The following is a 13,505-nucleotide window of genomic DNA, read 5'->3' as shown; positions in this document are numbered from 1 at the left end:
GAAACTGAACTTCTTATAGCTTTTTTTCAAGAAAGGCTTTCTTCTTGCCACTCTTCCATTAAGGTCATATTTGTGTAGTGCATGATTAATAGCTGTCATGTGAACAGATTCTCCCACCTAAGCTGCGGATCTTGGCAGCTCCTCCAGAGCTACCATGGGCCTCTTGGCTGTTTCTCTGATTAATGCTCTCTTTGCCCGGCCTGTCAGTTAAGGTGGACAGCCATGTCTTGGTAGATTTGCAGTTGTGCCATACTCTTTCCATTTTTGAATGGTGGATTGAACAGTGCTCTGTGAGATGTTCGAAGCTTGGGATATTTTTTTTATAACCTAACCCTGCTTTGAACACTTCCACAACTTTATCCCTGACCTGTCTGGTGTGTTCCTTGGCCTTCATGTTGCGGTTTGTTCACCAAGGTTCTCTAATAAACCTCTGGGGGCTTCATAGAACAGCTGTATTTATACTGAGATTAAATTACACACAGATGGACTCTATTTACTATTTGGTGACTTTCGAATGCAATTGGTTCCACTAGATTTTAGTTAGGGGTATCAGAGTAAAGGGGGCTGAATACAAATACATGCCACACTTTTCAGATATTTATTTGTAAAACATTTTGAAAACCATTTATCATTTTCCTTTCACGTCACAATTATTGGTCTATCACATAAAATCTCAATAAAATTATTTTGTTTTTGTTTGTAAAATGGCAAAATGTGGAAAATTTCAAGAGGTATGAATAACTTTTCAGGGCACTCTACACACCAAGCTATTCATCAAAGTGACAGGGGCAGGAAAAAATGAAACTCTTCTTATTCATCCGCTCAAACAGTAGTACTTGAAAGTGTAACTAAAGCCTAGTATTCTTAACATCCCTGGAAGCTGACATCTTATGCTGTGTACACATGACCAAACTTTCTGGCAGACTAGGTCCGATGGTCTTCCCGACTGACTTTCCGAACGAACGGACTTGCCCACACATGAACGGACTAAGTCGGTTCCAAAGGCCATTCGTTTTGAACATGATGACGTAAGACGGGATTTAAAAAAGGAAGTTCAATAGCCAGTAGCCAAAAGCTTCCCTTGCGTCATATTTGGTCCGTCCGACCACCATACAGACGAACGGTTTTTTCCCGATGGGAATTGAGTCCGTCTGACAGATTTGAAACGTGTTCCATTTCTAGGTCCGTCTGATTTTTAAAACCAAAAACGATCGCATTAGCCCACACACGATCGGAATGTCCGGACTGATTCCATCAGACCTAGTCTGCCGGAAAGTCCGGTCTTGTGTACGCGGAATTAGCCTATGTAGATCTGTTGTTTGTTGATCTGCAATTTTCATCATGCTGCATGCTTAATCAATTATGACATCAGCCATTGGAGGGCTTGGCAGTTTGGTTGAGAGCACAAGCAACTGTGACAGTTATTCATGAATGAAGAGAAAACAAGAAAGGAAGCCACTAAACTTCCAACATTCCAAGATATGTTTATTAATGAGTTAGGGAGCTTAGATTGTGAGCTCCTTGAGGGCAGGGACTGATGTGATCGCACAACACAATGTATATGTAAAGTGTTGCATAAAGTGATATATCACTACCTGTAATAAATAATAAAGAAATATATAATGTCATCCAATACAGGGGAAAGCAATCCATTGGCTCCTCTTACATGTTTCACTGCAACAGAAGCTTAACCATAGTTTCAGTGTTGGAGTGGACCGCCCCTGGCTTGGATGACATTAAAAACATATAATGGACTTGGAAACGGAGCAGATCCATCCTTGTTTGCTTTTGATTTATGTTGGCAAAGCATGCACCATCCTATAGCCTGCATCCTTCAATCAGCGGAGCGGTGAGGGGAGGCTTATAGTGAAGTAGTTTGATATGTTTTACAATAGTTACCATTCATGACAGTCCTTGAATTCAAGGATGCATTAAGATAAAAAAAAAAACCTTCTGCTTTTACAACCCCTTTAAGTGCTGCATCCACCCCACTACCATTTTTAATTTGGTTACAGACTTCAGTCTTAAACTGGAACTTTACTTTCTCAATCAACATTGACTATTTTTAATGCTTAAAAAAAGGTATGTATATCATATTTAATTCTCTGAACTTTTTTTCTTTTTACATTTCTTAAACTACTTCCTGGTTTTCAGTCCTAGGCAGTTTATGTCATACATCCCAGGTGCCTTCAGGAGGGAAGGAGAGGTTTTCTCAGCTAAGCACACCCTCCTGCCTGCATGCCTGAGCTAAGGACAGATGGATTCCAGGAAGTAACTACTACATAAAACATCTACCCTGAATTTAATGGTGTTTTTGGTGCTCAGGTGCAGTGTAGTTCCGCTTTAATATACTGTATTTCTTCTATAGTTGGCTATGTTCTCATTTTCCGTTACATCTTTTTCTTCAGGAACAAGGCAGCACTGAATTGAGGATCACATCACTAATAAGCTCATTAAAGCACATGGTCTATGAGTATGTATGCCGCTCACTATTTAAGGTACGTCCGTTTTTTTTTAACATGATAAAGAGCATTTTACAGTGTATTGCTATAAACAATTGGGCACAATTCCTCCCACTGACACTAACAATGTAGCACTATTCCTCCCATTAAAACCAATAATGGTGCACTATTCTTCCTCCTAGTGACCACAAATGCTATTTCATTATTTTTATCCTCCCATTAACTACCAAGTCTACTCTCATTGATGCCTGGGCATTCTCTACGCCTACTGGCCACAGTCTGGAGCCCCTTAAATCAGAAGGACAGTAAACTGGACAGTACAGTGGCTAACTGGTTATCACTTCTACCTGGCAACACAAGGGTTGTCGGTTCAAATACCAGGCACTACCTGCCTGGAGTTTGCATGTTCATTGTGTGCCTGTGTGGGTTTCTTTCAGGTACTTTGTTTACTCCCAAACTCCAAGACATGCTGGGTTAATTGGCTCCTGTCTAAATTCACCCTAGTATGTGTATGTATGAATGTGAGTTGGGGGCCTTAGATTGTAAGCTCCTTGCAGGCAGGGACTGATGTGAATGTACAGTATATACAGTATGTAAAGTGCTGTGTAAATTGTAATCACTATAGAAGTACCTATAAATAATCTGAACTCTTATTTAGAAAGTCTAGAGACCTCTGGGATAAAGTATTATTCCCGCAAAGGCCTCACCGTCCCTAATTTCAGGGCCAAACCCCTCCCACTAGCAATGCCCTACCCACCCAACATAACCGTATTCTATCGTACTGCCTCAATAACCAATATCTTATTAGTATGATGGAAGGCAGACAGTGCTTAGCTTCGGGTGTGGAGCCTAGACCGGTAACAGAGTGCAACTAGAATCAGAGGGGTGCACAGAAGTGGCTTCTCTGACTAAATTTACAGACTGCTTCTATGCAACACATTAGTTCAGCTTTTCTCAATGTTTTTACCCCAGAGGAACCTTTGAAATAATTTTCAGTTCTTAACGGAAACCCCTGCCAGGATTAGTCTGTTGGGGGTCATTGAGAAAAAGCCTCTTACATTGGTGGTCAGAATGAGAATGCCAGCCAGTCAACTGAAAAGATCATTGGGGCCACCTTGCTGGCTCTGCCAAGTGGTATTGACCCTGGAACTATGCAGGCACAATAAAATTGGAAGGTCAATTAGCCACAACACAAGGAACCCCTAACAACTCTTGGATGAACCATAGAGTTCCATGGAACCTTGGCTGAGAATCACTGCTTCACTTTCTAAGTTTTAAAAGGCTTACACATTTGCTTCTATTTAGTGACTCCGAAATTTAGATGACATCTTTTGACCTAGAAGCACTGGAAGATGATATTTATATACGACTGGTGGAACCCAGCTCCAGACAACAATAGAAATCATTTAGTGGCTCTATTATTGAGCTCAGCAGTGTTTTAGGCTTGCTTCATTCTTTGTTTTCTGGCTTTTTTTTTTTCTTTTACCTAAAATATATTTATTTTTTCCACGTTGCATAGTTTTCTGTTTATTTTCGTTTTCTTTTTATATCATCACACAGGGACCAAGCGGTAGATTTATTTATTGTAAATTCTCTTCGGCGTGCCAACTTAAAAAGCACGCTGGGGAGTTTTTCATTTCCCACCGGAGAGTTCCAGCAGGGAGTTTTCTCTACCACTCCTTTTCATAGTTTTGTCTAACGCTATACGGAATACTAAAAATAAAACAAGGCATTCAAAGCGAGCAGCATGTCCTTCCTGAGCAAGGGCATCTGTAAACTTGGCTACCAGGCAGGAAGGATCACCAGCATTCCACATCCACTGGCTCCAGCCTTAGATTTCAAATTAATTGAGAATTATGTTTCTTTTGCATGTGTAATTAGATGATAAAGCAGATGTCAAAGCTTAATAGAAGCAAAATGGGAGCATTTTAATTTTCATTAATAGTACACTTTGGCAAATAATTTTTTTCTCTCAAGTGGAATAGTGCTGATTAAAACGTCGTTCACTCAGGGATGCGTTTCCCACACTGCTCAAGGTCAAGGTCAAATTAATGCAAATCCTATTTTTTTTTTAAAGATATGTTTATGACTGTCATAAGCTTTATGTAATGATATTACTAATGTGTTAATATATAAAGCTATCAGTTTGAAAAGTGCTATTTATAGAGTGTAATTATATATGTTCATGGGAGCAGCTGTGTTTGCTCATTGCATATGCGTGTTGGGTTCCTTGTAGAGCATATAAAACATAATGGTTTTGCCCATCCAGGGATTATATGCTGACTTCTCAGACAATGGGATCAATTTCCTAAAGGCAAATAGACTGTGCACTTTGCAGTTGCCCTAGAGCTTAGTAAATGTGTTAAGGCTTCACTTTGCAAAGAGTACCCAATCAGGTGCAAGGAAAAAAAAAAAAATGCATTTTGCTTGCACATGATATGATGATGGAAGTCAGCAGGGCTTCCCCCTCATTTGCTAAGCTCTGGAGCAACTGCAAAGTGCACAGTTTTTTTTGCCTTTAGTAAATCAACCCCAATGGGTTAATTTACACCATGTTCATTGGGGTGATTGATAAATGCAGGCTCAACAAAATGGCACATAACGATCATTGTTTTCTATGTGTCCTGTTTATATCAGGCATGCGCATTGCATAAACAAATTCGTCTTTCCCCCTAAATTTTTCTACTCTTTTCTATCTCGATTGCTCTTTCACTTTGCCTAAACAAGATACTGGTCAAAAAACAGTCTAATAAGATTTTGTTAAGGCACTTGAATACAGGGGGTAAGCCACACCTACTTTACCACTAAGGCCGCGTACACACGAGCGGACTGTATGGCCTACTTAGTCCGTCATACAATCCGACGGACAGTCCGTCATACTTTCGAATGAACGGACTTGACCACACACGGATGCACAAACAGTCCGTCGAAAGCTTGCGCGATGACGTGTACAGCACGTACGACGGGAAAAGAAATAGGAAGTCCAATACACAGCAATGCACCCTTCCGCCGTGTAAATCCTCTCTGAGCATGCGCCATTCTTAGTCCCTCGAACTAGCCTACTGACGAGCGGACTGTCCGCTGAAACCAAAGTATGACGGGCAGAATTACGGAAAATCCGAAATACTTAGTACGCCAGACTGCACGCTGAAAAAGTCCGCTGAAGCCCACACACGAGCGGACTGTCCGCTGAAATGTGTTTCAACGGACTAAGTTGGCCATACAGTCCGCCCATGTGTACGCGGCCTAAGAGGCAGCACGGAATGTACAACTGCTCAGTTCTTGGGTCGCTTGGCACCCTACTAGTCTGGGTGCCCTCCAGACACTTCCCTAGGGGCCTAAACAAGGGGTTCCTTAACCCTAGGCTGGTCAAGTTTTGCCTTTTTTGCAGCTTTGTGGGGGATGTGTTCCACCCCTAGTTTTATTCTGTTCGCATTTTTGGCTGTTAATCCTATCCTGTGCATTTGTATGTGATTTTCTCATGTCTCACAATGGTTTACTAACCTGTTGGCATTTCTACTCATTTATATTAATAAACATTTTGAACAAGAAAAAAAATTGCATGCCATTTTTATGCAACGTACAATGAGTTACACTGCACAGCAGAGTGACTCAAAATGCTGTTATGCAGAAATTTTAATGAAATGTTAATTACCATTCAATAAAAATAATAAATAAAAATGTAAATATGTGTGACGGCATGGATGCACAAAACACACTGGAGGGCATGTATTATGTACAGCCTAATGCACACCCACAGGCGTGAACAAGCCAGCTCAGAATTTGTCCCAGAACAAAATCGTTCTACCTTATCCTGGAAACTGTGGATGCGCATGTCTATTGATGCTGCAATATGAATGCATGAAGAGACATAGGGGTTATTTACTAAAGCTGGATAGTGCAAAATCAGGCTCACTCCTGCATATAAACCAATCAGCTGCCAGGTTTTATTGCCAAAGCTGAATTGAACAAGCTGAGGTTAGAAGCTGATTGGTTTCTATGCAGAAGTGAGTCTGATTTTGCACTCTCCAGCTTTAGTACATACATCCCATTGAATACTGTGGAAGAGTAGTGTACTGAAGTTTTTTTGCTCAGGTTACACAGATTGAACTACAATATACAAACTATTTTCCAGTGGCTGTTTTTTACTGTTTCTGTCTATATGAGAGTTTGTGTCCGTCAGCAGTGCGCATCTTTTTCAGTGCCTGGTTGAATTGCCATCGACAACTTCGAAGAACCTCAAGCCTGGAAAAATGTTCTACATCTGCACACATATCTGTACCTATATTAACCTCCCTGGCGTATGATTATTTCGGATTTTAGGTGCTAAAAGCGGTACAATTATTTTGCATGAAAATTTGGTGTTTTATATTGTAGTCCTGTAATTCTTAGGAATAACTCTCTTAAAGCGGGAGTCCGCCGGGACTCCGCTTTTTTTTTTTTTTTTTTTAAAAGCCAGCAGCTACAAATACTGCAGCTGCTGACTTTTAAAATAGTGACACTTACCTGTCCAGCGCGCCCGCGATGTCGGCACCCGGAGCCGATCTCTAGATCGTCTCTCGGGTGCTGCCGCCGCCATCTTGGGTATGGGAATCAGGAAATGGAGCCTTTCGGCTTCATTTCCCGGTTCCCTACTGCGCATGCGCGAGTCGCGCTGCGCAATAAGGACGTTCCCGGAAGTTATCCCGGAAGTGCGTGCAGTTACCTGGATTATCCAGGTAACTGCACCCCCCTCCCCCCTGAAAGGTGCCAATTGTGGCGCCGGAGGGGGGGAGGGTTCCGATGAGCGGAAGGTCCACTTTAGGGTGGACCTCCGCTTTAAATCTGTCCAAACCAGAGTCTAGCAGACATCCCGGGTATGATAAAGTTTGAAAAATGAAATCATAAATTATAATATAATAAATAACTATAAATAATTGTACCAAATAATAATATAACAATAATAAAAATGATTCAATAATGTAATCAAATCAAAAACACTGAAATTTGCTCAGTTGCAGAATTGTCACTGTCATTACTTTTCAGTATTTGATGACGGATCTCCCCACAAATCGCTATCCCTCAATTCTGCGAGTGATTACAATTTATTATCGCTGTTTTCTAGCTGGTCTAAAATCATTTTTAATGTAAAGGGACAGTTTTGGTTGCTATGGACAATCTCCAGTTTCCAGGCAGAAAGAACAGTTTTTATAATATAAAACTGCATGCAGGACACTGGGCAGACCACTAGGGACAAAGGGGAGGTGAAATATTTACATACAGCAATGTAATCTGTAAGATTACATTATACTGTATGTATACTATGTGTTTCACTTTTTGAATTTGGCGCCGATCTCCGTCCCCGTGCGTCGCAACGCTCGCAGGGAGCGGAGATCGGGTCCGTGATGGATCGAGCGAGACACGGCTCACTCATACAGCGGGGAGACAACGCTGGATCCGAGGGAGAAGGTAAGTAAACCTCCTCCTGGATCCAGCGATGCAGTCCCGAGTCTGGCTCGGGGATACCGCTTCTGGTATAAAAATTCCACCCCGAGCCAGACTCGGGAATACCGTCGGGGGTTAAAAGCTCTTTCACTTTATTGAAAAAACATGGCAGGACAATTAAAGTGAAGCTCCTGTTTTACCTTGCATTGTTTAGGACCATGTCTAGTCCTAGTCCATGTCTAGTCCTTTAATCAAGCTAGGAGCAACCTGCTTCTGTATTGCCATGCTTTTGGAAAGTGAAAGAGCTTTTAATATGGAAAACATCCTGTGTGCAGATGTGCTACATTTTTGTATAGGAGAGTTTGTGTGGCCAGTGCCTGCACAAGGTCATCTAGAGCCCAGGGCAAACATGCCAAACTGCTACCCCACCCACCCACCAGGATTTATGAGCATTATATATCAGAAAACATCCCCCCCCCCAAAAATAAATAAAATTGAGCACTAATCTGCATGCTTACCCCCTAAGCATAAATCCCCCTCCTCCCATTACCAATCTGCCCCCTGCTAAAATCCCCCACCACACAGAACAAATCTTTGCCCCCTAAATCCCAAAATCTCATCAGCATAAATGCCTCCCCCAAAAACAAATCATCTACCCCTCAAATTTCCCCTCTGAGTACACATCCCACCACTCAAAATTTTCCTCCCAGCATATATTCCCCCTCAATACCCCCTCCTAGCACAAATCCCCCCCCTCCAATTTTGCCCTTCTAGCACAGATACCCCCCAATCACCCCCCCCCCACTACCTTATCACCTTTTCTAGCACAAACTCTCCAATTCTCCCCATCTAGCACAAATCCTCTTCCCCCATCCCCCTCCCAATACAGATCCCCCAAGTTTCCACCCCATAACAATTTTTACTCCCTGCCCCCCAATCTCCTTGCAGCACCCCCCCCCCCAAACAAATTAAAATATATATTAAAATGTTCAGTCAATTTTTGTTTTGAAAAAAAAAATATATATATATATTAATATATAATATATATATTAGCTGTGGATAGAGTTGAGAAGGGCTAAAATCCCTATTGTGGTGGGGTAGGGGGGTTTACTGCTCTGTAGGGCTTCATTAGAGTAATTTACTCTCATTTCCTGTCCTAGTGACAATGGTTTCACCAGACAGGAAGTAAGGGTGAATTGCCACAGGGAAACAGACTGCAATTAAAGCTCACAAGCATTCTAGGCCTCCTCTACTCTATTTAAAAAAAAATGGATCCTGTTCCTTTAAAGCATGTTATACAGCATGAAGCTGTGTAATTTGGCCTTTTCTATCACCTGAAATACCTGGCTGATCCTGCCTGGTTCTGTCCTCCACCCTGTAAACTGACCATGGTTTATCGTGGCTGCTGAGCCCTCACACAGTGGTCACTTTCTGTGCCTCCGTCATCCACTGTCTCTCCTCTGTCCTCTTCCCCCTCCCCCCCCCCCCCCTGCCTGTCAGCTCCATCCCCTCCCAAGCCCTCCCCTCCTGCTGTTAAAATAACTGTTTTCTTTCTATAGTTTCCTTTGTTAGACAATATGATGTTCCCCAGTGTGTGTACCGTATTTATCGGCGTATAACACGCACCCCAAGTTTAGGAGGGAAGTTTAAGGAAAAAACCTTACATTTAAAATGCCCATCAATGTAGCCTTCCACTGTCTCCCTGCAGGCCTACACTGTTCTTTTGCAGCCTTCCACTACACTGTCCCCCTGCAGCCTACACTGTCCCCCTGCAGCCTTCCACTGTCCCCCTGCAGCCTTCCACTGTCCCCCTGCAGCCTTCCACTGTCCCCCTGCAGCCTTCCACTGTCCCCCTGCAGCTTCCCACTGTCCCCCTGCAGCCTCCCACTGTCCCCCTGCAGCCTCGCACTGTCCCCCTGCAGCCTCGCACTGTCCCCCTGCAGCCTCGCACTGTCCCCCTGCAGCCTTTCCCAAAATTGCGGCATGTTAGTTTTAAATTTGCCACCGCCGAGATCTTCGGCTCCTCCCGCCACCGAGATCTTCGTCTCCTCCCGCTGCCGCCGCCGCCGAGATCTTCGGCTCCTCCTGCCGCATCGATATTCGGCTCCTCCCACCGCCGACATAGACCGAGCCGAGCGTACTCGGCTACTCGGCTCTGCTCGCAGTAACGCCCCCGTCCCGCCCCTTGTCCTGGCTCCTGTGATGGACACAACACCGGGCCAATGGCGGGACGTAAAGGCTAGGAGGCAGGACTGGGCGTGACTCGGAGCGGACCCGAGTACACAGTACACTCGGCTCGGCTCTGTAAATGTCGGCGGCGCTCCACAGACAGCGCAGATCGGCGGGAGGATTGGCGTATAACACGCACCCATGATTTTCCCCTGATTTTAAGATAAAATCTTAAATACGGTAAATTAATAAAAATATGCTGCCTAATACCTTATTTCAATGCACCGCTCTACGCTCACATGACTGCCTGCCGGTCTCCTCCTCTCCTCTTCCCAGCTGATGTCATTGGGGAAATCTCAGCACTTCCCCCTGCAACTGTCAGATCAGGAGAGGAGACCAGCAGGCAGTCATGTGAGCGCTGAGCTTGGCGCTCTGAAATAAGGTATTAGGCAGTATACTTTTATAAATCACATACACTGGGGAACATCATCTTTTCTAACAGGGAACTATAGGGAAAAAATGGCTTTACAACCACTTTAAGCTTGCTGTACACTGTTCGTTGTTTTTCGTTCAGCCTGCTGGTCTCACAGACAAGCTGGATAGAGGAATCCTCCTTGCTGGGACATTGTAATACAGTGCCTTGCAAAAATATTCATACATTAAGTATTCCAAACATTTCCACATTTTGTCATGTTACAACCAAAAATGTAAATATGTATTTTATTGGGATTTTATGTGATGGATCAACTCAAAGTGGCACATAATTGTGAAGTGGAAGGAAAATTATAAATGGTTTTCCACATTTTTTACAAATATGTGAAAAGTGTGGCGTGCATTTGTATCCATCCCCTTGAGTCAATACTTTGTAGAACCTCCTTTTGCTGCAATTACCGCTGCAAGTCTTTTTTTTGGGTATGTCTCTACCAGCTTTGCACATCTAGAGAGTGATATTTTTGCCCATTGTTATTTGCAAAATCCCTTAAGCTCCATGAGATTGGACAGAGAGCATCTGTGAAAAGCATCCCTGCAACATGATGCTGCCACCACCATGTTTCACGGTGGGGATGGTGTGTTCAGGGTGATGTGCAGTGTTAGTTTTCTGCCATACATAGCGTTTTGCTTTTAGGCCATACAGTTCAATTTTGTTCTCATCTGACCAGAGCACCTTCTTTCATGTTTGCTGTGTCCCCCAGACGGCTTCTCACAAACTGCAAATGGGACTTCTTATGACTATCTTTCAACCATGGCTATTTATTTTTTTGCCACTCTTCCATCAAGGCCAGCTTTGTGGAGTGCACAACTAATAGTTGTCCTGTGGACATATTCTCCCACCTGAGCTGTGGATCTCTGCATATCCTCCAGAGTTACCATGGGCCTCTTAGCTGCCTCTCTGATTAATGCTCTCCTTGCCCAGCCTGTCAGTTTAGGTGGACGGCCATGTCTTGGTAGGTTTGCAGTTGTGCCATACTCTTTCCATTTTGGGATAATGGGTTGAACAGTGCTCCGTGAGATGTTCAAAGCTTGGGATATTTTTTTATACTCTAATGCCACGTACACATGATCAAACAATCCGGTGGAAAAGTCCGGCAAACTCAAGTCCGCCAAACAATCCCCCTGTGTGTAGCCTCCAGCATACTTTTTTGACCCGACAGTACGGCGGACTTAGAATTTCGTGTTGCACATCAATCTGCCCGCCGTACTCGCATTTCGGCGGAAAATCCGGCCGTGTGTATGCCAGTCCGCCGTACTTTTGAAATGAGCGGACTTTTCCCGCCCGGAGAAAAGTCCGCTCATTTCGAGCGGGTCTCCAGGTAGGCGGGGCCCGCGAAGGAGACGTCGCTGGCCCCGCCGCCTGGTATGGACTTAAAGGGGAACCCCCAACGCAAAAAAAAATCGGCGTGGGGGTCCCCCCCAAGTCCACAACAGACCCTTGTCTGAGCACGCTACCTGGCCGGCCAGGAAAGGGGGCGAGCGAGCGCCCCCCCCCCTCCTGAGCCGTACCAGGCCGCGTGCCCTCAACATGGGGGGTGCCTTGGGGAAGGGGGGGACAAGGGCCTCTTCCCGACAACCCTGGCCGTTGGTTGTCGGGGTCTGCGGGCGGGGGGCTTATCGGAATCCGGGAGCCCCCTTTAATAAGGGGGCCCCCGGATACCGGCCCCCCACCCTATGTGAATGAGTATAGGGTACAATGTACCCCTACCCATTCACCTGTAAAATAAAAGTACAAAAAAAAAAACCACCACACGAGATAAAATACTTTATTGCACAGCTCCGGGGGTCTCCCGTCTTCGGGGGTCTTCTCGCCGGACTCCTCCGCTATCTTCTTGTAGCTCTTTTGCTAGCGGAGGAGTCCGGCTTTCTTCCTCGCCGCCGGCCTCTTCTCCCGACTTCAGGGGTCTTGTCCCCCTCTTCGGTTCTTCTGCCGGGCCACCGCGCCTTCTTATAGCTCTTTTACAGGCGGTGGCCCGGTCTTCTGTCGCCGCTGCCGCCTTCCGTTCTTCTTCTTCTTCTTCTTCTTCTCCTGGAGATGTTGACTCAACGCTCTCTCCGGCCACAATGCCAGGGACGCGCTGCGCGGCCATTTATATAGGGACAAGGGGCGGGGTCACATGGCTTTATGTCACATGGGTTGGTGTCACATGGAGACCCCGCCCCCTTACGATGTCACAGTCCCCATGTGACATCAACCCATGTGACCAACCCATGTGACATAAAGCCATGTGACACCGCCCCTTGTCCCTATATAAGTGACCGCGCAGCGCGTCCCTGGCATTGTGGCCGGAGAGAGCGTCGAGTCAACATCTCCAGGAGAAGAAGAAGAACGGAAGGCGGCAGCGGCGACAGAAGACCGGGCCACCGCCTGTAAAAGAGAAGACCCCCGAAGACGGAAGACGGAAGACCCCCGGAGCTGTGCAATAAAGTATTTTATCTCGTGTGTTGTGTTTTTTTTTTTGTACTTTTATTTTACAGGTGAATGGGTAGGGGTACATTGTACCCCATACTCATTCACATAGGGTGGGGGGCTGGTATCCGGGGGCCCCCTTATTAAAGGGGGCTCCCGGATTCCGATAAGCCCCCCGCCCGCAGACCCCGACAACCAACGGCCAGGGTTGTCGGGAAGAGGCCCTTGTCCTCATCAACATGGGGACAAGGTGCTTTGGGGTGGGGGGGCCGCGTGGCCCCACCTTCCCCAAGGCACCCCCTATGTTGAGGGCACGCGGCCTGGTACGGCTCAGGAGGGGGGGCGCTCGCTCACCCCCCTTTTCTGGGCGGCCGGGTAGCGTGCTCGGACAAGGGTCTGTTGTGGACTTGGGGGGACCCCCACGCCGATTTTTTTCGGCGTTGGGGGTTCCCCTTTAAGTCCATACCAGGCGGCTGGGCCAGCGACGTCTCCTTCGCGGGCCCCACCTACCTGGAGACAAGCTCGAAATGAGCGGACTTTCCTCAGCG

The 13,505-nt window shown here is 45.5% G+C and overlaps 1 protein-coding gene across 3 annotated transcripts in view; it reads left to right on the top strand.

The window, feature by feature from the left end:
• Positions 1-13,505, top strand: part of DYNC2H1 (dynein cytoplasmic 2 heavy chain 1) — a 694,454-nt gene that overhangs the window by 359,643 nt on the left and 321,306 nt on the right. For all 3 annotated transcript variants that reach the window (XM_077484358.1, XM_077484357.1, XM_077484356.1), the window contains one exon: positions 2,409-2,498. In XM_077484358.1, coding sequence (XP_077340484.1) covers positions 2,409-2,498 — 90 coding nt within the window. The remainder of the gene's footprint in view (positions 1-2,408; positions 2,499-13,505) is intronic.

This window comes from Lithobates pipiens, unplaced genomic scaffold (assembly GCF_037356315.1).
Source record: "Lithobates pipiens isolate NorthernLeopardFrog02 unplaced genomic scaffold, aLitPip1_a1.2 Scaffold_16, whole genome shotgun sequence".
Classification (NCBI taxonomy): Eukaryota; Metazoa; Chordata; class Amphibia; order Anura; family Ranidae; genus Lithobates; species Lithobates pipiens.
This window is presented reverse-complemented; position numbering and strand designations above follow the sequence as displayed.